This window comes from Cuculus canorus, chromosome 2 (genome assembly GCF_017976375.1).
Source record: "Cuculus canorus isolate bCucCan1 chromosome 2, bCucCan1.pri, whole genome shotgun sequence".
NCBI classification, from domain to species: Eukaryota; Metazoa; Chordata; class Aves; order Cuculiformes; family Cuculidae; genus Cuculus; species Cuculus canorus.
The window spans coordinates 75,245,218-75,271,757 of NC_071402.1; the positions used below are offsets into that span (position 1 = coordinate 75,245,218).

A 26,540-nucleotide genomic window follows, 5' to 3' on the forward strand; every position below is an offset into this window, starting at 1 on the left:
TCTGAGTTCTGCAACACAATCCCTTCAGTGTAAAAATTGACCATTTATTTGCTATTTTTCATTTCTCGTTTTTACCTTTTATCAGTCCAATTTGCCTCTAATACTCTGGAACTGTCCTGGTATTTGGGAGGTACCGAAAATCAACATATATAATTCACAGCTCTTATAAGATGATTGATCATAGTTTATTGGATCTGCGGTTTTAAAATATCTCATCAGTGCCTGTGCTTTTATAAACTGGTTAGCCAATATTTTGGAACAGAAAACTGTGCCACAATTATTCTTTACTGTAATATAAATATGTGTTAGCTTTTCCTTTAATAGAGAACAGAATTTTTTATTTGATGTTTCTGCATTTTCTTTATTATAATTAACAATTTTACATTCTCTTATAATAGATGATCAAATTCACTCTTAAAGGAGTTTTTTGACAAATATGCAGATAAACCTCCTTGAATCTCCTGAAGCTTAGTGTATTCTGCTTCTGCCCTTGCTAGTTTATTATAATTCTTATTTAAATTAATTGTTGTCATTGTTGATATTTTGTGTATGTGCAAGCATGTATATTTTAACATGGACTTTCACATCCCTTCTCACCATATTATGTTTTTTATGCAGTTTATGCTTTTTTCCGGTTGTGTATGTTTCTTAACTTTTAAGGCAACTTTGAAAATGTTTTCAATATATATTCTCATTAGATTATTTTTAAATTTGAGGCACAAGTGCTTAATTGTCATAAAATTAGCTCCCTAGTAATCTAAGTGAAACATTATTTTATTGCTTTGGACTTCAGCCCGTTTACTGCATAATCATTTGAATATCTTTTGATTTTCCATTTTAAAAGACATTAATTTAATGGCAGTTTAATGTAGAATTGTGTGCTGCTATGTAGTATTGTTCTGGATGCAGCATGGGATTAGCTCAAATTAAATAGGCTTGGGTTTACTTTTACTGTGCTGTGGAAGACAAGGCTTTGGTTTTAACAACATGCTCTAATGCCTTTCTCACTAGCTGTAGATAAAAAAACATTTTGAGAAAAATTATTAACGTAGCATTAAAGAGGATGTTAACTGTCCCTTTCAGTGAAAACGCTAGTTGCAATGATCAGGAATTATTAGTGCTGTTTTAGGTTTCTTATTGTAATATTTATGGATGAAACACAGAAGAGAAGAATAACAAAGATGAAAGATGTATTCACTATTTCTGGTGCTTTTCACTTGTTGCATCACTAAAAAAAACATGAAGACCTAGCTTATTGTCAGTTTGATCCAGTTAGAGACCCAAATCACTGCAGATGCCATTGTTGGGCTATGTAGTGCTTTATGAAGTTGCCTTTCTGCTTGCAGGGACCTATCAGTATTTTAACAAAACAAATCCATCCCCTTGACTAATTAACCTATACTGCAAATGAGATACAGCAGCAAGAGAAGAATTAACTGAGGAAGAGACCACTGCATTAGGGAGTGAACCAAGTTTTTTTCTATTCAGAGTACCGGAATAATGTCAAAACTGGTAGAGATGATGGTAGCTCAGTCTTATGTGTAGCAGAAAGGACAAAAAATTGTTATGGATTGTTGAGGTCACTCCTCACAATGGATTGTTGAGGATTGCTGATGGTCCTTGGGTCACTCCTTCCAGATCCCATATCTGTGTCACTGATCCCATTCAGTGAAAGAGAAGATTCATTGACACAGAAATCAATCACACAGTAGACAGTACTTGATCATATTATATCTTGATTATTTCAAATGTGAATTTCTTTTCTAGAGTCTTTCATCTTATTGTCATATTATAGAATCTCAGAATTATTTATGTTGTAAAGGAACTCTGAGATCATTGAGTCCAACTGTTATCCTAACACTGGCAAGTCCACAACAAAACCCTGTCCCTAGGAACCACATCTACGCAAGCTTTAAATACCTCCAGAGATAGTGACTTTACCTCTTCCCTAGGCATTCTGTTCCAATGCTTGATAGCCCTTTTCATGAAGAATTTTTTCCTAATATCCAGTCTAAATCTCCCTGGTGCAACTTGAGATCTCTCCTCTCCTCTCCTCTCCTCTCCTCTCCTCTCCTCTCCTCTCCTCTCCTCTCCTCTCCTCTCCTCTCCTCTCCTCTCCTCTCCTCTCCTCTCCTCTCCTCTCCTCTCCTCTCCTCTCCTCTCCTCTCCTCTCCTCTCCTCTCCTCTCCTCTCCTCTCCTCTCCTCTCCTCTCCTCTCCTCTCCTCTCCTCTCCTCTCCTCTCCTCTCCTCTCCTCTCCTCTCCTCTCCTCTCCTCTCCTTCTCCCCTCCCCTCCCCTCCGACTCAATGATCCAAGAGGTCTTTTCCATCCTAGTGATTCTATGATTCTATGATTCAAAGTATGTTTTAACTCAGGATAGAAAAACAAGAAACTTTCTGCAAGTCAGACCACGGTCCATCTAGCACACTGTCTGTCTTCAAGAATGGCAAGAGGAGCATCTATCAAGGGGCAGCACACAAGCTTGATCACTTTTTGTGGTCTGTTCCCTTCATACTGCCAGACTCCACAGTTGTCTTAGCAATTACAGAGGGTTCATCCCTGCCCTTTTTTTTTACTATTAACTAAGGGACAAGATGTCCATGAATTTGTTTCATCTCTTTTTGAACCTGCTGATACATTATGAGCTCCCGTGGCAGCAAGTTCAAGAAGGTCACTATCATCTAGGTAAAGATGTACTTTCTTTTCATGTTTTAAATCAATTTTCTACTACTGTCATTGAGCGCCCTTTTGGTCTAGTTTTGCAGGATTTGATGAATAGCAGTTCCACCTTCGCCTTATTGAATACTCTTATAATTTAACCCTTTTTATAGATGACTCAGAACAGAAATCTATTTTAGCACTCGACGTTAGGGGTTTTTGTTGTTGTTTTATGTGTGTAGCATATTTTGTTCTTTGAACATGGCCCAGCTTTTAGAAGTCTGTGTCTGAAGATTTGAGCTGTGGAATTTAGAAGTAGTAGAATGACATAGACCCTTATGACATCTTAATACATATATTTTATTATATCATGAATATAGTATTTGTGCCTATTTTGTAAAATAAGTAGGTCTTACCAATTATTTCATGAAACCCTGTTATTTATTTAGAAAAACTGGAGTATCTTCTTTTGTGCTATTATGTATATAGACAACATTTGAAAACAGTAGCTGTAATCCAAGTGTTTTTCTAAGGGCAAATTCTTCAAGTACGTGGGGAATTTTTACTCCACTTAGACAGTAAGGAAGATGGTGATCTTAAAAAAACCTCTGAAAATGATCCTGTAGTGGGTTGACCCACTTAGTGTGAATATTTGTAGTGTAAGAATTTAATTAAGGGGCTAAGGTCTTTTCTGACTACACAGTGAAAAGCTAGCACTAATTTCTCAAGCATTTTGCTAAAAGTTGTCCCAAAGACCTACAGATATTTTATTAGCTGTTGCCTAATTACTACTGTCTGTGTCCAAAGCAGTGCTTTCCCCTAACTCATACTGAAACAGCACATTAAGATTTGCATACCTGCTTCAGTGCCAAGTTGTCATACTCCTCAAGGGGAAATTCTGGTCAGAGTAAGATTATGTTGAATGATTTTTGCTTATGCCAAGCCAGTTGTGATTAACCATTTAGCACAATCATGTTGGAAAACTGTGAGTAATTTTTGGAACATAATTTATATAAAATGAATGTTAGTATCTATGTACAGTTGTTCTCGGTGTCAAAAGTAACATCCCCTGTGGTACAATATTTGCAATGAAAGACAATTTTAATGTGTAAAATATATTAAACTACTCCATATACCCTTCAGAGTTAAGGCAATTCCACTCAGAGTAGAAACCAGAGAGACAAGGTTTCTGATGATGAGTTGTGTCCACAGGCTCTAGATGCTCTGCCATCACAATCCAAATCAATGGCCTTTCCAACAGCAGTGTTTGTGAACCACCAAGTGTTTTCCATCTCATACCAGTTCTTGTAGATCACAGTCACCAGTACAGATCAGAGGCTGAAGTGGCCAGCTTACATCTGGAGATGCTAGGAAAAAAAACCCAACATAATTAAAAATATTTACAATTAGTTTGATTTAAAGAATTTGAAGAAGGTCCTTCTCTATCCTGTACAGCTAAAATGTTTCCATTTTGCAAGATACGTAACGATGCTCACCTGTAGTTTCGTGTGGTGTTCTCTGACAAGAATGAGAGGTTGTGATCATCAGTGATATCCTGTGCCATGGTGTCATTATACCATGTCCAAGTCTCTGTAATGACATCACTACAGCAGTCTATTACAACTCGCACTGCCCTTCTGAAAGCAGCTGCACAAAATGCAGAAAAATAGTTACATAACGTATAGACAGCCACACTACTGCAGCTCATCATCCTTTAAATTTCCATGAAAAAGAATTGCTTATACAGTCAGTGAAAATTGTGGCACTTCTGATGTGTGGGAGAAATATACCCACAGCAGCAAACACTCTCAGAGTTTGGTAAGCTCTGACCGTCAGGAATGATGGGCAGGAGTCCTGGATATTCCTCATCAAAGCAGGAAAGCCACATGCTTTTCTGAGAGATGTTACGCCAGTGTTAAGCAAAAGCAAATGCTATGAGCTATGATGCGTACCATCAATGCCCAAATACTCCCCGTCTTCAAGGTATGGATAACATAACATAAGCTCATCAAAACAGTCTCTGAGAATTAAATTTCTAAAGCAATCTAAGTTCAGATCAGGACAAAAGGTGTGTTATGACTAGGTAGTCATAGTGATGACTCACACCAAAGATTGCTCCCAACACGGTTTCAAAACAGTGACAGGCTTTGTGTTTATTGCACACATTGGTGGAGCAGGCTGCTTTTAATGCTGTCAAAAATAGTGCATTGTAAGTTAATACTATATTTACTGACAGGTACGAACACCAAGTGCAGACATGCAGTGACATGCGTTAGCAGCTCTTGTAATGGGATAGTGGGATCCTTCAGAGCTTGGCATCACAACTTTTTAATATTTTTAATATCAATGATATTTTGCTACTTCTTACAAAAAGATTATGAAAAGGGTCAAGGGCGGCTGGCCATTCTGCAGGCTGCGAATTAGTCCAGGAAGCCTGTCTCCTCATTCTACATGAAGAACCACCCTACTCAGAGGCCTTTGACTGTTGAATTATACAATATCAAACCTAAATACAGCTACATTTTTAAATATGTCGAAAGGTCCTGATCTTGATATACTTCGTACATGTCCTATCAAGATGAAGGGTAGAAGCATCTTATTTCAGGCTTCCCAGGGAGAATATTATTGAGCCACAGTGAAATAAAAAAGAACGCCTGTGATAAATGGAGCTCTCAACTTCTTCAGTCATTGGACCATTACTGGAAAAAAGTGAAAAGGACTGTGGCCAAGAATCAAGAACTATTGACAGGAGCCATTTCCATGTGCATTTTGGATGAGAATTTCTGTTTTAGCAATCCTAAGACTGATATCTCTAGTACTTTGCAGCAGCATTCTCAGACCCAAATTTCAAGACTGCGCCAGCTGCCTTCTGATGTCCGTTAAGCATCTGATGTTTATCTATATGCAAAAAAAGAATTGACAAGTCAGTTTGTTACAAAGTGTTCTTTGTAACTGCAGTCTAGCTCAGACTATATGATGTTGAGAAGCTGAGAATTTGAGGTCCGAATATGTAGCATTAAGAGGGGTGAAATTTTGTAACTGTGGAAGGATGAAATTCTCCATTTATTTTGATCAAGGAAGATAGTGGAGTAACTTAATGAAAGGATACCTGTTTGCAGAGGCATAACAGATTTGGAGCTGATACAGCTGCATACTACTAGAAGCACTGCAAAATACCATACCAAAAGTTTTTTGGTTTTTTTTTTTTTTTTCACATGCTTAGTAGTCTGTTTTATACCAAAGTTGAAAAGCGACAGCATCGTATTATATCCACTAATGAGTTCTACTAAGCACCTAGCATATACCTAACAAGTGGGATGGATCCTTTAGACTGGCTGTAAAGTCAAACCATATTCAAGGACTGAAAAAATGCAAGTTCTGTTTTTTGGAGACAATGCAGTTTGGGAAGGATAGCTTTTTATTTTCTAATCATAGAATTCTCACAAATATGTAAATGATGCTTTCCTCCACATCAGTTAAAAGATAAACTTAGAAATAACGAAACCTTATTTTCATGAAAAGTTTCTGGGACTGGAGGCATTTGAAATCCTCCTTCCAGGACTAGGGTCCAGGATTCTTCTTCAAACCATTTTTGTCTCAGGCCAGTAAGGTATTTTGCCTCTGGAATCTATTCATCATACGCCTATATTAGAGGACCTTTCACACCCTTTGTTTTTGGCTAATTAATTATTCAGATTTTCCCCTTACCCTGGTGACTGTTATCATGGTAGAGGATGATTAAGATGATTTGTTCTCAGCAAAATCATATTGGCTATTATTTACGTTTTTCTTAAGTTTTAGAACTCTTGATTATTATTTGTTTTATTATCTGATCTAGGAATTTGAGCTAAACTCTCCAATTCTTGATTTCCTAGCCTTTTTCTTTGCCTTTCAAAGACACATGCTCTGTTTCCCTCTTATAGCCTTCCAAGACTTTCTAAGTCTTTCTCAAGTTTTGAGACTATCAGTTAGTTTTCTCAGTATCACAGTTGAGTTTTACCCAGCCAGGACAATGTTTCCTTGTGCTATCAGGTAGTGGATTAGAAGACCAGAGAAGCAAAGGTTTTCCTTTGCTTTTTTTCTGTTACTTTATTTTCTTACTATCTTTCATTTCCTTTTCAGTTTCGTTTCGTTTCATGCCATTTCAACTTTTTGACTCAGTGAGCATAACGGATGGTTGCTCAGCACCAAAAAGAGTATGAGTGGTCAGAAAGGAGTTGGTGTAATCTTAATGGAAGAATTGGAGAGAGAGGAGTGGAGAAGTGGACTTCCTTCTCCATCCAATTCTTTCTCTGTGATGGAGAGGCAAGCCTCCACTCTCTTGTAGGTACATATAGTTTAGGGTTCAGTTTTGACTATGGAATCCTCAGAGACAGAGTAAATGAACTGATAAGAGAAATGAGCGGTAAATTGTTTCTATGTTAAATACTGTGTGTATACGACTATTAGATGATGAGTAGTCTTGCAATTCTACTAAAACTGATGGAAAGGCTTAGGGAGGGATATAATTACACGCAAGCTGGCCATTTTCAGAATTGCCTACTTATTTATGTGTGCAAAATCTGTGTCCAAAATGTAGTTACATTTTCTCGAATAGGTAATGGAGTTTGGAACATCTGTGTGCCACCAAATATAGAAACCTTTGTATGTATAGCAAAGGAATCCATTATGCTGTTACAGTTTTGGCTGTGCATTTGGAGACTTTGTTCGATAAAATGTTAGTAATGTTTTTATAAGAAGCAAACAGTAAATTCTCCTTATGAGCTGTGATTGTCTGGGTTGTTTTTTCACGTCCAAATAAACATATTAGCTTAAAATGTAGTAGTTTAATGGAATTTCAAGTACATTGTTTAATGCGCATGAAGCATAATCTTAAACCAAAATGTTTGGCTGAACTCAGGCTTTTTTGTATAATGTCATGTTATATTAAATTGTGAACTTTAAATGCATCAAGATGAACGAAATCTCTCTGAATTGAAATTTGTTTGACTCTGTGGAGGGGTTTACGCAAATTGTTTTGTAATGCAATTCACAATCAGAAGCCACCAGTCCCAGGAGAATTACAGTCTAACTGTAAACAGTGTAATGAAATGAAAATTTAAAAAGAGAAATTTGAATTTTTACTTGAAAAATTAAATAAATTGAGATATTATGTAGTTGTTGAACCATGAAGTAGTATCTTAATTCAAATATAGTGTAAATTTTCCAACACTTCTTAAAGTGAATCCTTAAATCAATCTTCTACAGTGGTTAGCAGTAATTTTCTTGTAAATAACTGATGTGTAACTTTATGCTAAAGACAGTTAAAAATGAAATGCTGCTTTTTGAATGTTATTCCAAAGTGAATTTGACATGCTTCTTTTTTGTCTTGCTTTCTTGCACAGGTATCATTTTTCTTGTTCATTATTTTTGTGGTGTATACCATGCTGCCCTTCAACATGAGGGACGCTATAGTTGCCAGCGTCTTGACCTCTGCTTCTCATACGATTGTGCTGAGCGTCTGCCTATCAGGTACAGCTGTTGTAAAGGAACACTTGGTTTGGCAGGTAGGTGCTTTGTGGAATTAATGATTAATTGCACACTGAATAGCCTGGTAAATGAGCCAGGAATGCTGCAGTTGGTTCTTGGGAGTATAAACTTACTTCTCATTTCATTTCTGTATTGCTAAAGACTTAATTCACAGGTAGTCAATTTATAATAATGAAGGTGTCAGCAATGTTATGTCTGTCTGAATTGCATGCCTAAGTGGTAGACTCTGCAGCCACGTAGTGCTTACCAATGGAAAAACTAACATTGCTTGAAGAATTATGTGATGCAGACATGTTCTGTAGGTGCATTATCAATTTGGTATGTAAAACACATTGCTCCTCTCCTTGCCTCGTTAAAGCCTAACTTCCAAGACCAAGGATTTTTTCCAAGTATCAGTGTTATCTTTGACTTAAATAAAAGCATTGTCCCTTTGAGTAACCTAAGGTCTGCAGATGTTGCCCTCTTCAAGTCTGCTGTGATGCTTGTCCTCCTTTTGTAATTCTCAGACATTTATAGGAATTTTAAGGCTTTCTCATATTTGTACCCCCTGATTGAAGGGGACCTGCTGGCTCCAAACTCTGTGATGCTTAGGGAATCTATCTGTGTTTGCAGCTGGGTGTTGGCTTGTAATCTTAATACTTTACTACATGATATATTGCAGGTTAATAATTAGTGAAAATCTAAATATCAGGATTTGGTTTTGTTACTGTTTTGCAGAAGATCTTTTAAATTGTGGAACACTACAGTTTTTGTTGTAGTACTGTGATGATGCCAGTTGTCGTTGATAGAAATACGTATTTTTAAGGAAAAAAACAGATTTAAGCAAATACATGTGGGTTTTTATAGTTTTATATTAATATAGTTTTATAGTAAAAGCTACTTTATAGTAAAAAATAGTTTATAGTTTTATATTATAGTTTTATAGTTTGTTTAGTAAATATAGTTTTATGTAGTAATTTTAGGAAACAGAATTATATAGTTTAACTTTTGCATCAAAATGACACTGAAAATGTGTGACACATTTTTATAAACATACCAGTAGAATGAGAAAGATAAACACTATGCTATTTATTGTGAACAGCATGAAGAGTGAAGCAAATAGTTTTTACTGACCTTTAAGTTACTTAAGATTTTGTTTGAAAAACATTGTGTCTCAAAAGATAACTTTAAGATTGAAGTGATTTTACAAAAATTATGCCTTGTAAGTTGTTATTCAGGAAAAGATATTTTATTTTCAGACATGATTACAAATATGTATTATCTGGAATATTGAAATGGAAGTCCCATAAACAAACTGTGTTCTGAGATATAGTAAGTTCTAAGTCTCCATAGAAATTTTAAATAGATGGATGGTTTTGCCTTTGTCTTGCTGATTTGGGTTAGGCGTGTGTTTTTTGCAAAGGCCACCAAGTTGTGATGTGTCAAGGTAGTATTTTAATAATTCAGTAATACAGTTATTGCTAATTGTAGTGGAATAAAACAAGGAGAATGTTCTTCTTGGTTTATGTCAACCTTTGGCTTTTATTCTGGGCATGTATATGCTACTAAAACAGTATTAATGTTTGCTACTCTTTCCCCAAACCCATTCTGGAATAAAGTTGCTGTTTGCAGATTTTATTTCTTTTTCCTGCCTATCTTTCTAGCCCATTAAAATTTGGTATATCTAAAACAGTACTTTCAGAAGGTGTTATCTTTTCAGATACATCATGTCTGCAGAATCAAAGGAAATAAATCATGGGCTGTGATGTACAATTAGTGTCTTTCTTCTGTTCTGCAACTTCCTGTTTCATTCAGAAAGACTGAAAGTCTTTGAGCATTTATAAATTTGTTAAGAGTATTTAATTTCCAGGATGTTATTAGTTTTCTACTCTCTGTTAGTAAAATGTAGTAAATGTTCTCAATAGTTCGGCAGTTATGGAAAGTACTGAGTGCACTGTGTTCTTATAAATGTGTGGAACAGACCAAGTGCCACTATCAAAGTTCATTTGCCCTCTGTACACTTTTGGATTACTATTGTTTATACTTTGGAGTGTAAGCAAAAAAATGTTTGTTTGGTGTTTTTTGCTTTTGAAAACTGAGACCACAAATAAAGGATTCGATTAGAGATACTGATTACACTAAAAAGAGCTGAGGTATAGTTATTTAAAAGGGCCATGCTGTTGAATCTTTTCTTTTTTCTGAAAAAATAAATGTATGTATCGGTGATGCCTTGACTAAGACTGCTTTTGCACAGTTTGACCTCTAACGCCCAAAGATGAGAAACTTAACAGCAGACTGAAAATCTAAAGCTTAGAGAAACACATTCAGGGCACAGCAGGGTAAATTTGGCTTGTGGAATTACACTTAGCTTTGACAAAAATCTATTATTTTGATTTGTCTGAACAAAATAGAAAAGAATACGTGACACTTAATAAAGAATAATGTATTTCTCTTCTGACATGGAATTTTTTTGTAGAAGACAGATAGGAAACCTGTGTACTTAGAAAGCAGAAAGACAATGGCATAACAAATCTACCTAAAAGTAATCATCGGATATTATAGCATATATATCATGTGTGTGTCGCATGTATTGCACCTGCATCTCCTTTGTAATGACTTTCTACATACTGCAAGACTCCAATTGAATCTTCTCTGAGCTTTCTGTTCTTTTGATTGAACAAACCCCATTGTTTCAGTCTGTCTTTGTGTGTCAAGTTCTGTTGCCTTATAAGGCTTCTGGTAGCCATCTACTGGACCCTCTCTGATTTTTCAGCATCTTCTAGTGACTGGCTGGAAACCCATAGCATTTGACACTTAATTGTACTTTCAGTCTTTCAGTAGAGAAAAATTGATGTTCAGAAGCATGCATTTATTTTGAGATTTGGCATAAGCCTACCATGCTGCTTTTGTCTTTCCTTCAGTTGCCTCTTGTAAAGTTTCACAAAAGTTGCTTCAATAAAGCTGAAAAGCTTACCATGTTTTTGATTATCCAATGTTGGATGCAGTCAGATATAAAGATAAAACCTCTTGTTGGGATAAAGAATCCTTCAACACACTCTCTGCTGGTTACATGACCTAGTTTCTGTTTGACCTATGCATGTCTTTTGAGCGGAAAGGAAACGTCTTGGTTTAAAAATTCGTAATAATGATTTTCCACAAGCCTTCATATTTTTTCTGTGGTTGTTAACTTTTAGTGTTAAAATTTTGTTTCTCTTTCCTAATAGGAATTTGTCTAGCCTTGTCATCCAGCTCCTGGATCTTGATTTTTTTTTTTTTTTGGCCAGTAGAGCGACAGACCCAATAGTATCACATTTCTGTTTCTCCCGTGAGAGTACTTCTAGACTGTCATGAATTCTCCTCATAACCTTTTTGTCAGTAAAATAAAGGAGCTGCCTGCTTTTGCTCTAGCTAAACCTTTCATCAGTTTCACAGTTCTTCTTTGTGTCTGTCCTTGTGCTTCGACCTTTCTTGTAGCGTCGACATTGGCCTTAGAGGAATATGCCAGGAGCAGCTGCAGCAGTGCCAAATGCTAATAGGGGGCTAGTCTACAAAGGGGTTAGTGTCCTGCAGGGCTCAGCATGAGGACACAGACTCTACAGTAAAATACCGAGTTAGTCTCCCCTTGCAGAGGGTGGGGAGTTTAATGCAGAGCTATGGGATCTGTGACAGGCGGGATGAAAGAAAAGAGTCCTGTGTTCAAGTCTCAGTTTATAAAAAAAGTAACTGTGTATGTAAGGTTTGTTTTTTTTTTCCCTGTTGAAAATTTTAATCCTAACCTTTACAAAGCACACGGTCTGGAATTGAGGACTCTGCCCCCTCTTTCCAGGTAAGCATTCTACTGGCAAGCAGAGGATGTTGTTCTGTCTGCTCCTGGGAGCCTGGTGGTTAGGACTGCTGCATGAGAACATGAGTCTCATTATGGCATTAAGGAAAGGACTTTTGCGACTTAACATCTTTCAGTTATTGCTGGAATGGAAAGTATTCCACTGCTCTCCCTTGCTATAAACACATAACTTGTTTCTCCCCAAACCAGAACAGATTCTAATCAAATACTCATGTTTTTTCCTGGTTTGTTATCAACTGCTCAACCATTCTGATCTCCTAATGGGTTGATACTATCGTTAGAGGTCATTTTGTTCCTGATTTGTTAAAAAATAGGTAACAAAAATAATCAAACATCCTATAATGTTCCATTTTTCTTTTTCTCTTTTTTTTTTAATATGAGGGGTGTGGGTTTTTTATTTTGGTCTTTTTTAAAAGTATTGTGATTTTACTCTCTCAACAAGCAATTTTGTTTCTTTTCCAAATGTTGGGTACATCACTACAAACTGCCATTCATGTTTTTTTTTTCTTTTAAACTAGTATTCCTTAACTTCTTAGGCTTTTCTTTTTATTTTTGCAGCTGCTTGTAGCATTGTAAAAGTGATGCTTCTTAAATACCCAAAATTGCAACCGGGCAGTATACGTGTGTACAAAAATATATTTTGTTTGTTTGAATCTGTTCAATAATGCATGTAGCAAAAAGAAACAAATTGTGAACAACTTTCATGTAAGTAGTGTTTGGCCTTTGTGTGGTCAGTTTAGTTCTGTTAGTCCAGATAAAACCTAAGATAATGTTCTGTCCTAGTGGACAAAATACCACGCTAAATGAAAATTTTGTTATTTTTGAGAGTGTCTGAATTGGGAAATTCCAAGGCTACATCTGCGAGATCTTGTGCATTTACTGTCAGCTAGGCTGAGATCTGCTATTACAATATGAATTTTATCCTATGTGCTATGGACAGCTAAAGATGAAGCTACTACCTTATTTTTATGTGATCTGCTGGTGTATGTGCACTTATTAGTGTACATCCTGATTATGATTTCTGTTCGACTTCTGATTCATGAGCTTTTAGTATAATTTGTTTCAAGATCTGTAGTGACTAAGAAACGAGAGTTGTTTGGGTTAATTTTTTTTTAATAAAGCCACGTTCCTTTTTTTTTTAACCCACTATTGACTTGTTGGGTTTTTTTTACCTGAATAGGGTGTAGCCATTCATGTTTAACTTAGCAGTCAGGCAAGTCTTCCTGGCCATTTGAATCTCTAACTTTCTTGCTACTAGAATCTCTTCTTTCCTATGTAGAGGAGTTGGTGGTTCAGACACCTCCTTTTGCCCCTGATTCTGCAGACTGGGTTGAGACCCCACATATTCTTTGAAAACATTGATAAATTAAATGTTATGGACTCTCGTCAAAGTTAGGTAGGTAATTTTGATAGCATGTAGGTGGCCTTTCTGGTTTTGTCTGCTCACATGCCTGCTATTAGGATCCTAGTGTTTGGGTCATTTAATGTTTCAACTTTCAGAGCACTTCCAGCAGGCACACTGTGATGAACAAAACCCCCTCTGGTACGGCTGTCTTTGCTGTACTGGTTCTTCAAGACTGTCCCAGCCCCCCACCAGCAACACAAACCTCCTGGCTTGTGTTTTATACCTTCTTGCACAGCTGGCAGTTACAGTCTTCCTTATCTTTTTTTGAGTAACAAGTGTTTTTTTTCTACCATGTGGGTTTATTTTTTTTTTTACGGAGTTAAAGAAAGATAAGATTTGCTCTGTGTCTTGTCAAGGGAAACCTGTTAGCTTGATATGATCTGTAATTGCCAAAACTGTGCTGCATTTGTACACGTGTACACAACAACATATACATACATACACAGCCGGACACACAGACAGGCACACTCAGCACACATGGAAACATGAACAGCACCAACAGCCTCATCCTGCTCCGCTCTCTGGCTGACAGGTCTGAAGGTCAGTCAGTGGAATATCTACAATGTACCATGTGGATACCTCCAGCAGTTGGGCTCAGGCACACAGCCTGCCCAGTGGCTACCCCTGAGTCCCAGTCTTACCAGTTTCTGGCACCTGGACATGCCAGCCCCACTCCAGCTGCATGTGGAGCCTCCCTCCCTCTCAGCCACGCATGGATATCTCTGGCAGTCGCCTAGGTGGCATCGCCCACCCACCTGCTGGTCCAGTTTGATCGTTGTTAGCGCTCACTGACTTGCACACCTGTGTTCACTCCAGTTATTGCCACAGGGCTGCCTGTGGCCCGTGGCTATATCTCAGTTGCTGCACACAGACCCTCATACCACATACATGCACAGACTAGAGTCCATCACTGAGGGAAAGAGTTAGAAATGGAGTCTTATGAGAAGACAAGACCAATTGCACTGGTCAGGAGCAGGGCGTGACCAGGTCAGCATGCCGACAACCTGTTTCTATGTGGGTGGCTCCTTTTATCCCCTTATTTCTCCATTCTCCCTCTATTTTGTTGTTCCTCCCTAGACTACCAAGATCCCTCCCTTCCTCTTCCCTTGATTTCTGCCCTTAACATCCCATAATAAGTCTTGCATTGTCCTGCATCCCATAGCCCTGATCAGAAACCTCCCTTAGTCTGAGAGGTGGCTTGGAGAGCTGCTTTCAATGACCCCCCTGGACACTGTGGCTGAGGCTCCCCTGGGACAGCTTGGAAAGGAGTCTGGACAGGGTGTCCCTTCCTCTGTGTCCTTAGTTTGGGTTCCTGTCTGCCTGTGCCTCTGTGTCCCCCTGGGCTCGTGCAAGTGGGCTGATGGTTCCTGTGGTGGGCCTGAGCTGGGTGTTATTCAGGCTGTTTGTCTCTGTGCTCCTCTGTGTGCGCACAGCTTTTTATCACTTAATATAACAGTAATTACATGATTATTTTTATCGAGTTCCATGAGATGATGATTAAGATGTGTTTTGAATTCATACTTAAGGGAAATCTCTAAAATAACACACCATATCTAAATTACAAATATTTCCATAGATCTAGTCAGCTTTTTTGAGTTAATAGTGCTTATGCTTTTAAATCGCATCAGCTCCTAGAAAACAAGATAATTGACAGTATAGAATCCAGTGGACTGGAATTTTAAAGATGGGCAACTTCAATCTGTTACCTATAATATACATTTAGATGGTTTCATCAGCATGCAGCATATAGCCATACACTTTTTGTTTACACCACTGATTTAAATACAGCTGTTAATATCTGTAACAGATGATGATATTTACAAAGAAATGTTTTATGTAATACAGTGACATAACAGCAAAATACACATAAGAAGTATCACTGGCTAATAAAAGAAGCAAGCATACAGCTCTAGGGCTCAGAAATAGAAGTTGGTTCGTGCTGTTATCATGCAAGAAAAAAGCCATATTTGTTAAAAAAAAGAGCCCAGAAAGGATGTCCTTAAGTACATTCATTAGTGTATAAACCCTGAGGCTGCATAGCTACACAGTGAAAGCTTAAAGCACACAGGAATTTGAATAGGCTGAATGGCTTAAGGCTGTTGCTGTGGGCTGAATTTATCTTTTTCCCTTGAATACTTTGAAATGGGGAACGGTTATTCATGAGGGTAACACAGCTTAAATAACTCTTGCTGTCTCCTGCACAGTTACATGAAATGAGTTTCTGTTATCCCTGCTGAAGGAGTGGAGCGCAGCGAATGCTCTAGAAGGAAGGAGAGTGACTGTATTTGTTGCAGCAGCTGTTGCTGTCCCGTCCCTCGTCCCTTTTCCCTTTGCTCTCCCCATCCCAGCAGCAGTCTGGCTCATCACGTTGTGCAGCAGCTGCAACCCAGAGAGGAGAGAGAGGATTGCTGTGTCATCGTATCGCAATACAGGAAGCACAATTTTTATTATTGCACATTTCTTTAGTCTTGATTTTATGCTTAAATCTCAGCAGGTATTGAAACACCAGCTGCTATGTTTTTGGGTTTTTTTTCAACTAAGTTTTACGAGCTGCTGGTATGCTTTGGGTCTCACTCATTCTTCAACACAATCTGCACAGTTTGGATATGCTTATGAAGATCCTGCTTGCCTACAAGAGTATAGATAAGTAGGAGAATGCATAAGTGCATTTCAGAGTATTCAAGAATTAACATGGAGAATATGAACATCTTCCAAAAAGTCCCAAAGACTGTAAAGAGAAGACCTGTAATACTTACTGTGATAGAAAATTCAGCAAAGGCTGAGGATTGCAGTGCCATGGTGAAATGAATTCATCCGTGCAGATGGACATGCAGGGTTTCAAAAGCAGCATTTACCTACAGCCCAAAAGTGGCATCTCAGAAATGCATAGAAATTAGTTCTGGTGAGATGTGTATAAAATCATTAAAGCATAGAAGGTAAATAATAAACACCTCGTTTTTAAAAATCATGGAAAGACCTCCAGTTAGTGTGGATTCTTAAGCTTTCCTGAAAGGGTCAGGTTGTCTTTTGTATCCACTCCATTTAAGTTAATATTATTCTTACCCACGCATTTCACCTGTATATTTATCATTCTAAAACTACAATTTTTATTTTGGCAATTTTAATTTTCCAAAATATAAATCTATTTGATGAACAAGTCCACAGTCCTTTAGTATACTATTTAAATATCTGTGTTAGAATGTGCATTCCTAGGGCTGTTATGCCTCTGATGGTGTAAAATGGTTAAACAGGTAACTGGAAATTTCAGTACTTCTAAACTGGAACAGAGAACAGTGTGTTTTGCCAACTGTACCTTCTTCTCCCATAACACAATACCTTTTGCAAAGGAGTTGTATTCTATATCCTTTTAAGGATGACATTAACATAAATAACTCAGCAGTGAAAGCCTAAATTTTGTAATATTGTCCTTCTAGGTAATTTTTCTACCTTTAATTCTTTCAGTTGAGTTAGATTTACTTTTTCACAGACATTGCCTAGCCATTTCAGTTACATAGTACCTTTACGGCTTGGTATTATTTGTCAAATTTATTTTGAATTACTTCTGTTATTATTGCAGCTGAAGCATGAAATTCTGGGCGACGTACTCACTCTAGATGGGATGCTTTGCCATTTTATGTACTCTTAGAGTTATTATTTATCCCTACACATTACTTTTGAGAATTCAGTAGAAGAAAAATGCCTTTCACTATCAAGATGTGAATACATTTCCCCATCCTGTCAGCTGCTTTTAGTGCAATATAAAATAAGAGAGGTCGGGAGCACAAACACCTTTTGTTGTGTAGCGAAGCCTTTGGCAAGTCATAATCCAGCTGAGATGCCACCCTCCCCAAATTACTGACTTCCCAAATTTGCAAGGATTCGAGACCCTGTCTATTCAGAGACACCTGCAAAAAGATGTGATCATTTTAGTTGTTCTCTCAACCCCTCCACTCCTCCAGTGCTGTGCTGCTGGGCGGGCAGGAAAAGTCATTCCTTTTCCAATCAGTTATCCAAAATTTGCACTCGTGTGTATTCCTGCCAGTGTTTTCTTGCATGAGTCCTTGGATAGCCCTTGTTTCCCTCAACACACTTCTAGCTTATATTGCTCCTCAGCGTATTTCAGTAAAGCACTGGCTGCAGAGCTGCCTGGCTTTTAGTTATTAACTACAGCCTCCTAGTGCCAGTGTTGTAGGCACTGTGAAAGTGTGTGATGGTATCAGTTAATGCTTCCAAAAAGCAAGCAGAGACCAGAAACAAATGAGGTAACACGAACTTCTGCCACATACTTTCTTATTAGCAGCTACAGTTGCTAGAAGGGGAGCATTGCTCTGACCTTGAAAGTGGGTGGCACAGCACGGTTCATGTTTACCTGCCTAAACTCAACCCCTTCTTCTGTTCCCAGACAGGATGTCAACTTTCTCCAAATAATTCCTGTCATGTTCTGTCCCCTAAGTCATGTCAAGATTCTGGGAAAATATTGGTTGGCTTAGAGCAAAACAGTGCTAGTGAGCAAGATGACAGCTCTACAGCAGTGATGATCACGGAGCTCAAAACTGCCTTCCAGTCTTGTGTGGTTTATCAGCAGAGAAAAAGCTGGAAGACGTAATCTGCAAACCCTGAGGTATTTCTTAATTCTTCTCAGGGATTGTACTTTTAGTTATTACACAGCATATTCTTTCCTTTTCCAAGGTACATCTGTTACTGTACACCCAGAGAAGGGCATCAGTATTTTTTCCATGTAGGCCAGAGAAGGAATTATGTCTCTCCCTTTCCTCTCAATTATTACCTATAATAATAAATCACGTTCGTTTGCTGTCAGTGTAGACAGGTTCTGGGTATACTAAGGATTATACACTGCATATTTGTTGCAAACGACACCGGCGTGGACTCTGCTAGCTATATCAGTTTCTGAGTGGGACAGTATTAGTTACTGTTGATGTTTGACTCCTCCACTGTTACTGGTCTTGTTCTGCATGTTTTAACTTTGATGGCTGCAGTCTGAAGACAGCATAGTTTGTGGTTTATCAGACATGAAGTTATGTTCATGAATATATTTGCAGTTTTATTTTCTTTGTCTCTCTAAGGATGTATTTTCTCATAAACGCATAGCAGTATATCAGCTTAGAATCCACAAGAACACAGGCTTGGAATAGGCAAACTGGCTTTGCACTGAACTAGCTCAAGTCCATGGGCTTTGAGAGTTCAGGCTGCGTGAAAGCACTTACGCTTCTTTTGAAACACAGACATATGCTGAGGTATGTCTGAACCTAAACCTTAGGCCAGCTCCCATGTCTTTGGATATACAATAGCACAGTTAATCCACAGCCGTCTACACTGTTTTTACAAATAATTTAGACTTTTCAATGCTGAGACAGTATAGATCTCCAGAAGATTAAACTGCTCATAGATGCACAGAACTAGGACTGGTGGGTGGTCAGTAACTGGGGCCTCAGCAAGGCAAGAAACAAACACTTGAGCAAAATTACCTTAAATGATCCTAGCAGATGTTTGTTCTCAGTGGTGTAGAAGGAAGCTGATGCCCTCGATGCTCTTACCAATCTGACCCAGGGAGAAATTTCTCCTTGATACCTGTGCAAGAATAATTGGTTCTGCTGATCCTAGAACTAGGAAGACTTCCATACTATTCTATATCCCAGTGTCTGTCCTTCCTACAGCTGCCAGTGTCCTCATCAGAGGATGGAAAGAAGAACTTAGAAGTTCATCTGACCGTTTTTAAACTGGGACAATTTATTTAAGCTAGTTTCCATGCAAACGAGTAACACAACTCTGAAGTGTGAGATTTTGAGATCCTCAACACAGATGCTCTCTTGCCTTTTAGAAGCCAAAACTGATTTTAGTTTTGCTCTGAACAGATAAATTGAGATTTGCTCTCTAGAGATTTGTTCTGTTTGTTTCAAAGATTTGTAGGGGCCACCTTTGAATAACCTTCTTTGTCTTGAATACTGTCTCACACTGTATGGTCTTAGTTCAGCCATGGCTCTATCACAGGAATATTTGTTCAAGCTAACCACAGCAGGATTCTGCTGTCCTATTAACTAGTATCTTTCACTGCACTTTGTCCCAAGACTTGTGGAGATAAGATCTTGCCGAAATTTTTTGCAGACAGGAAGAGACTGTGTCCTGATGAGCATTTAACTCACATACATACTTCTAGTTAAACAGTTTGGATTATTCAAGGAGGCTTGCAGCAGCTTGCTTGAGAGAGCTTCGCAGTCTGAATACAAATACAAGGTGTGCAATAATCCTCTTTCCTCTAGTATGTAGGTGGTGAGATGGAGTTTCAGCTCCTGCTGGAGATCTGTTGGGGTTTTGCTGGTGGTCTCTGAATTCTGACCTTTGCAAACACACACATTTGCACACTCTCTTTCTAAGTATTGCTTACACACTGCTTGGTGTGTGGAAAAAATCATTAAAATCTAGCCCACGGAAAAAGCAGCACATACTGACAACAATTGTTCCCAGGCTGCCTGCCTACTCCAGTCAGCTCGCGGAGGCCCGTGGGCAGGAATGGAGCAATGACATAGTGTGCTCTCCGTGTGACACCTGGAGAGGCTGTTGCTGTAGTGATGGTGTCCTCTGAGCCTAACTGGTCAGTGAAATGGTGGCATTTCAGCTCTAGTTCTTTTATGCTAACAATGCTGTTTAAGTCCACTCATTTATCATGTTTAATTAATATCACGTCAAATCCACTCAGATTGGTTAAGACCCTTAGGGCTTGTCTTGAGTTCTGCCCCCTCCCCCTCTTCTTTTTAGTAAAATAAGTGTAGGATTACACTGTGAATATCTTAAAACAGTACAAATAGGCATGATGTAAAAAAAGAACATGCAGCAAAAAGCAAAAAGGACATGGGGAACAAGAAGAAACAGATGGAAATTATCTATGTAAAAACGATGACAAAAGTATAAATGCCAATAAGTAAGAGAAGTGGAATGCTGAAAAATTGAAAGGTGGAAAATAAGGCACCTTTACAGTATTCGCTTTAAGATTTTGCTTCGTTTATTTTTCAGTCATCAGTGATGACACTTTTTTTTTTTTCTGCTACCCAGCCGTTTAGACAGTGCATGTTTTCCTTGTGTTTTTGGCTGAATTTCTCACCTCAGTACAGTTTATTGATGCTCCACTGATGACCTCTGAATGCAGGGATGATTCCTTTTCTACTGTTATTGGTATTGACCATATCACTTCAGAGTCTCTTGCACATGCTACACATGTAGTCCTCTGAATCATTATCTCGTTATTTTCTCTCTGCTCCATTATTTAAGCTTTCATTGAGCTGCTTTAGCTAAGAATATTCCTGAGTCAAATCCTAGGGTTGCATGCCAGCAGTGCTGGCCAGCCTGGGACTCGGGGGGAGCAGGCAGCAGCCTTTGTAAAGGTGTGCTTTGAATCCTCCCTGGACCTACCTGTGTCAACAGCCCTGAGCTTTTTTCAGTAACTTTTTAGCTCCTACTCAGAGCCGTGTGCAAATAAATATTCCACTTTGCAACAACTCTGTCCTCAGTAGAGTCAGCGTTAAACCCAGCTCTGTGTTTGAGTTGCCTGATGCAGAGCTTGGATACACATCTGGTGCTGATGGGTCTTGACTGGCAAAGCTCTGTTGTTTTCTCTCCTTGATGGGGGGAGACCACAGCTAGGCAGCAGAAGGTGTGCTGGAAAGCCATGTTCAGCCCTGCTGGAGCAACCCCAGCAGTGACTCTTAACTATTCTCACACTATTACTGGAAGAAAGAATCATGGCAGTTGCACTGATGCAGTCCTTTCTAGAAAAACCTTGCCCCTACCTTCACAAGAGATTTACGTACTTTCCTTGTCATAGTCTTCTGCTGATGTCCATGTCTGTACTTTCCATACTCCACTGACTCTTCTCAGATTGCATCAGCTGGATAGATTGTTAGGTCTACGTTAATTAAAAGCTAATCTGCAAACATATGAAGGGACAGGGAAACAGTAACCAAGGAACCCCAACAACCAATCAGAGCAAGTAGGACACCCTGGCCCAAGTTCTCACTGGGCTGTCACAGGACAGCCATTAACCCCAGTGTCCAGGTGTGACACACATCAGCCCGGTGGGTATAGTATACTACAGAAAGAACTGGTCTGTCCTGGCAGTTGTTTTGTCTGGTGGCTGTATCTGGTATCAGGGTGGACCCTGCAAACCTATCCTGTTCAGTGCTTCAGTCCATGTGGGATTTTCTGGGACATGAGATCTTCAGGTTAGGTGGGATGTTGAAACGGACCAGTTCTTTCTGTGGTATACTACAGTAGGTCAATGGGAGTGACTCCCCAGCTCATCCTGCAGATGGAGGTCGCTACTGGCAGGTTATGGGTCTCATTATGGAATGCAGGGATAGAGCATTTTTGGACTGCACAAGACTTATTATCAGATATTTAGGGGAACGAGCAAAGATGAGAGAAGGGAGGGATCACAGTTGTTTGGGAGAGGAACAAGGGAAAATAGAAGGACAAGGTGATAAAAGAAGTTGATCATGTCTTAACAGACTGCTGGTCAGTAGTTATCTGACCGTGCCCTGGGCCTGACCCACACTATCTGTCCTGTCTTTTTCTCAATGTCAGTTCTAACTAGATGAAAGGACATGCACATTCTGTGTACATGTGTGTGTATCTCTGCGTGGAGAGACCACAGGACAGAGACCATGGGTTCCAGGTGCCTGTGGCAGAGCAGCTGGAGAAGCTGGAGGGGTATGTACAAGGCAAGGGGCCATGGGTCAGAGGGGCCCGAAAGCCGGGACAGCTGGAGAGGCTGTACTGCCTTATGTATTTTGTGGGTGTGTATCTCAGCTGGTCCGGCCAGACTACCTGCTGCATGGGGGATAAGGCCATAAACCTGGGTCATATACTGGAGAAGCTGAAGGCTGTGTCACTTGGCTGCTGGAGGAAGCGGGGACTGCAAGCTGGACCAGAGAGAGACTTGTTTGTGTGGGTGGGTGGTGCAGGACCCAGCTAGGGAACAGGCTGAGTATCTAAGCCAGATACTGGAGGGATACGTGGTGTATCTCTGTATATATTTTGTGCTAAATTGCTTTCATTCTGGTCAGTGGGAGAGGAGAGTCAGATCAAAACATGGGTGCAACTTGTGTTTGCCCAAGCACTGCGTTTTCAGTCTGTGTTGATCTGTGTGGCTGGCTGTGTATGTATGTATATATTCATTGTATGCGTATGTGTGCCCATATGCCTCACGGATAGATGGGCGTATGTGTGCCCATATGCCTCACGGATAGATGTGAGGATATAGTGCTGCAGCAACTTTGCCTGTCAGGCTACCAGATTCAGCAACCGCCAACATCAACCAGAGCCATATATTTACAACATCATTCCACATATATTTAAACAGCATAATAGCTTTTGTGTAGGAAGTGGTTTTCTTGCTGATCTTGATGAAGAGATAACAATATCTTTACAAATTAATCTCTTCTGTTTACTCTTAAGAAAACTAGGTCACAGAATTATTTTCTGCCTAAATCAATCAGTATAAGCACTTACACTATGTTAATAAAACCATATACTTCTTGCAAATTGCACACAGTTGTTTCCTTTATTAGTATGGTACTGGTCTTTTTACATCTGCAGAAATCTCTGGAGAGGGATTCTGCTCTTTGGCACTACTTGAGGTGACGTAGACTCACATGACATGGAGGCACTTCCTTCCCTGGGCATCTCTTCCCTCCTTCATATTCGCATGCAGGATACTCTAAGCCCTGAATCCATAAGCCATGCTCATCGTGAGAAACATTAAACTTTAATATCTCCTTCTAAGAGTTGTAGGCATATGTATTACTGTGTGATGAGGTAATCTGTTTTTTTACTATATATTTGCTGATAAGTGTCAGAGTTCCTGGCAACCGCAATAGTGCTAGAGTTAAAAAGAATGAGAATAAATGTGAAAACGCTGTTCCATAATTATTGGACTGATATGAAACTGACAAAGAAGGACTGCCTCGAACAGTCCTTGTGGGGGGTGCAAGAGCAAGAACTGTGTATGTGAGGGAAAGGCTTTCCTTATGCAAATTGCCAGAGCAGATAATTCTGACCCTAGAGAGATGTTGAACATCCATTCAAATGGTCGTGTACATTTTTTTTTTTTTTTCTTCATGGATACTGAAAGAAATGTAAGGATAACGAGCAGAGGTGAGCCCAGAGTGTTAGAATCAAGCCAGAAAGGTATTTATAGTTTTTTTGAGAAACAGATTGAACTGATAAAGTTTCTGAAAAGGGATCTACAGTAACAAATGCTTTTTCCCTGCCTAAAGTGTCTGACACGGTTTCTTCATTTCTCATTGAAATTTGGTATTACCTGTTAATTTGTGAAAACAACAGCAGGGAGGTAGTGATGTCCAGATTCACGTTATTGCTAGGCATAGTTTGGATGATTTGGTGTGAGGCATCATGGGTTATCTAAGGGAACTGAGGCGCTAAGAGCTAAAGCAGGAGTTGGAAAATCTACGGGTTTTTGCTTTTGCTCTCAAATGCTTCAGGGCTGTGATCCTCTGTATCTGTGATGCTCTTTCACAGCTGAAGTGCGTGCAGTTAAATTGGCTTTTTTTTTTGCAGTATAGAAAAATAAATCCTCCTTTCTTAGAACTGTGACTACCCTTCATATGATAGCTCTGAAAACGTCACCCTTCGATTCATATTGGCTATAAACCAGCAAAACTCAGAATTCTACCTTTTTGCTTTAGCCTTCTGAATTTGATGTTTTCCTTGTAAATTGCTGAAAGTTTTCTCCCATGATATATTCTTTCTACTTCCCTCAAGCTCTGTTTTTTGGTCTATTTCTTACAATTCATTCTTTTTTACAAAACTGTTTCTTACTTCTTTTTCTAACCTGGCAGGACCTTTTTCAAAATTCTAACTTAGGGATTTTTTAATTATTTTTTTTTTATCCTTCAGTATACTGTATCTTGCTTAACAGCATCTTGTTACAAAGAGTTCAGCAGCTTAACTGCACTGTAGAAAGAGCCATCTTTTGCTTATTTCAAACTTGTCATCTTTTTTCTTTCTTCTGAGACCCTCAAATTCTTACACTGGAAAAGACTGAACAGTTGATCTCTGTTCACCCCCTCCAGGCCATTTATGATATAATAAACCTCTGTCACATCTCCGCTATCATCTCTTTCCCAGGGTGAAGAACTGGAAATTATTTCTCTTTCCTTATTTAGAAGCCATTCAATACCTTTGATCTTCCTTGTTGCCTTTCTCTGACCTGAAAGGAATTTGCTCTTACACAATATGAAAGCACAGTCTGTAAGATGGAAAATCCATTAATACTTTGTAGAGAGCTTGTTTCATAAGGAAGTAGGTAATTTTCAATTCTGATGACCCTGAATAAAGAGAAAAAAAACCTGATGAGTCTCATCCTCAAGGCAAGTGCAAATTAGCTGAGATGTTACTAGTCATAGAAATGAAAAATCTGTGACCTGACCCATGCAGTTTTGAGGTGAAGACAGAATATTTTGCTTAACAAAATGCACATGATTCTGTCTTTTGTGAAGGAGGCTCAAAAGAATTGCTATGCATTTATTAGATAGAAGTAAGATAAATAAATATCTTCGCTTTTTATGTCAGAACTTAAAATGTTGAGGTCTACTTGTGTTAAAAATAATTCTAAAGGTGAAAAGTGTGACTGTGATTATACTGCATTATGCTAAAACCTGAGCAGTTAAGAGTGTTTCCACAGGGCTATTGCTTGTTGGTTGATTAGGATTATTATTGCTGCTGTTGTTGTCGTTGTTGTTGTTGTCATTGTTATTGTTATTATTTAATCCACCAAAAAGGCATACAAATGGGCATAAATCCAAAAACTGAAAAAATACAGTGTATCTGAATAATAATGCAATTACTATCTCGTTTAACTGGATGCCAAAAGAAGGCAATGATAATAGAGTGGCTGCTGATAAGAGAATTTTCAGAATGCATTATGGATATTGTACCTCATCCTGAATAATTTACTTCACAGAAAAACAATAAGCAGTGTCTAAAGGAGGTGTTGCATTTCAGCTGTTAGGGTCTTACTTTAACAAGCATTCAAAACATGGATCAAAGTAGAACTGTAGCATGTATGGCTTGGACCTCATATGTATCTCCTTGAACTCAGCCATGAAGATCTGTTCATACTGTGAATGCCAGATAGTTCACAGTGTTTTTCAGGTAAAAATAATGGTATGTTCTGTGGAATTCAACTTTTTAGCAGTGATGAAATGTTTCCCATTATATAAGGTCTTGACAGTATTAGTGCATGTATGTGTCTACATTTGGAATATGCAAAATCATATACATAAAAATATATATAGTATAGGTAAATATATATTTTTTCCTACACATATAAAACTTTGGTAGCAAATCAAAAGCGTTAGACTATTCTGTTTCATTTCAGCTGTGGTTAGCAAAGTTTTTCGGTTAGATTTTTGTGTAACTACCTTCCATTTTAGTTCAGTGAGTCTGGCTGGAATTAACCACATCTGAATATCACAGGGCCTTTCTAGAAATCGGAACCCAAGTATAGAAGTCTTGTTTCTGTGCATTGTGTTTTTTCATCAACTTCATGCACTTTGCCATGAGGTAAGTGACAAACCATTGGGTTTATTTAATCGTAGTTTAAAACACAGATCACATGAGGAATGCAATGTTGCCTCTGAGAATCAGATTATCTGGAGGGGCAGGATAGGCTTAGATGAGCAAGTAGTATATGTGTGGTTCAATTTTCTTCTACTAATATTCATAGTATTTCAGGTTAGGGGAGATAGCAGGGGCAAAGAACAGCACTAAACTCTACTGTACATGGAAAAATAATTTCTCTCTAAAACTCTAGATATTTTTGATAGTTGGCAAGTGTCCTGGACTCTTACATTCACATAAGTAAGGTTTTGGAAAAAGAACAGCAAATACAATACTTTTTTTGTGGCAGCCAGCTTTGTGTGTTCTGCTTTGGGTGGTTTTGTTTCCCCCTTTTCTTATAGTGCTGTAGGGAGTCACATTAAAAAAACATTATGAACATTGTATGAAGTACTTTGGTTTCCAAGTGAGTTAGTTACCTAAACATTCTTAAAACTGATTTCTGCTTGCCTTGCCATGAACTGTGAAGCTGTA

General features: G+C 38.6%; 1 protein-coding gene across 1 annotated transcript in view; it reads left to right on the forward strand.

Annotated features, from left to right (window-relative positions):
• The window catches only part of ADCY2 (adenylate cyclase 2), a 230,750-nt gene that overhangs the window by 59,379 nt on the left and 144,831 nt on the right, over positions 1-26,540 (forward strand). The window contains exon 3 of the mRNA XM_054060772.1: positions 8,043-8,204. Coding sequence (XP_053916747.1) covers positions 8,043-8,204 — 162 coding nt within the window. The remainder of the gene's footprint in view (positions 1-8,042; positions 8,205-26,540) is intronic.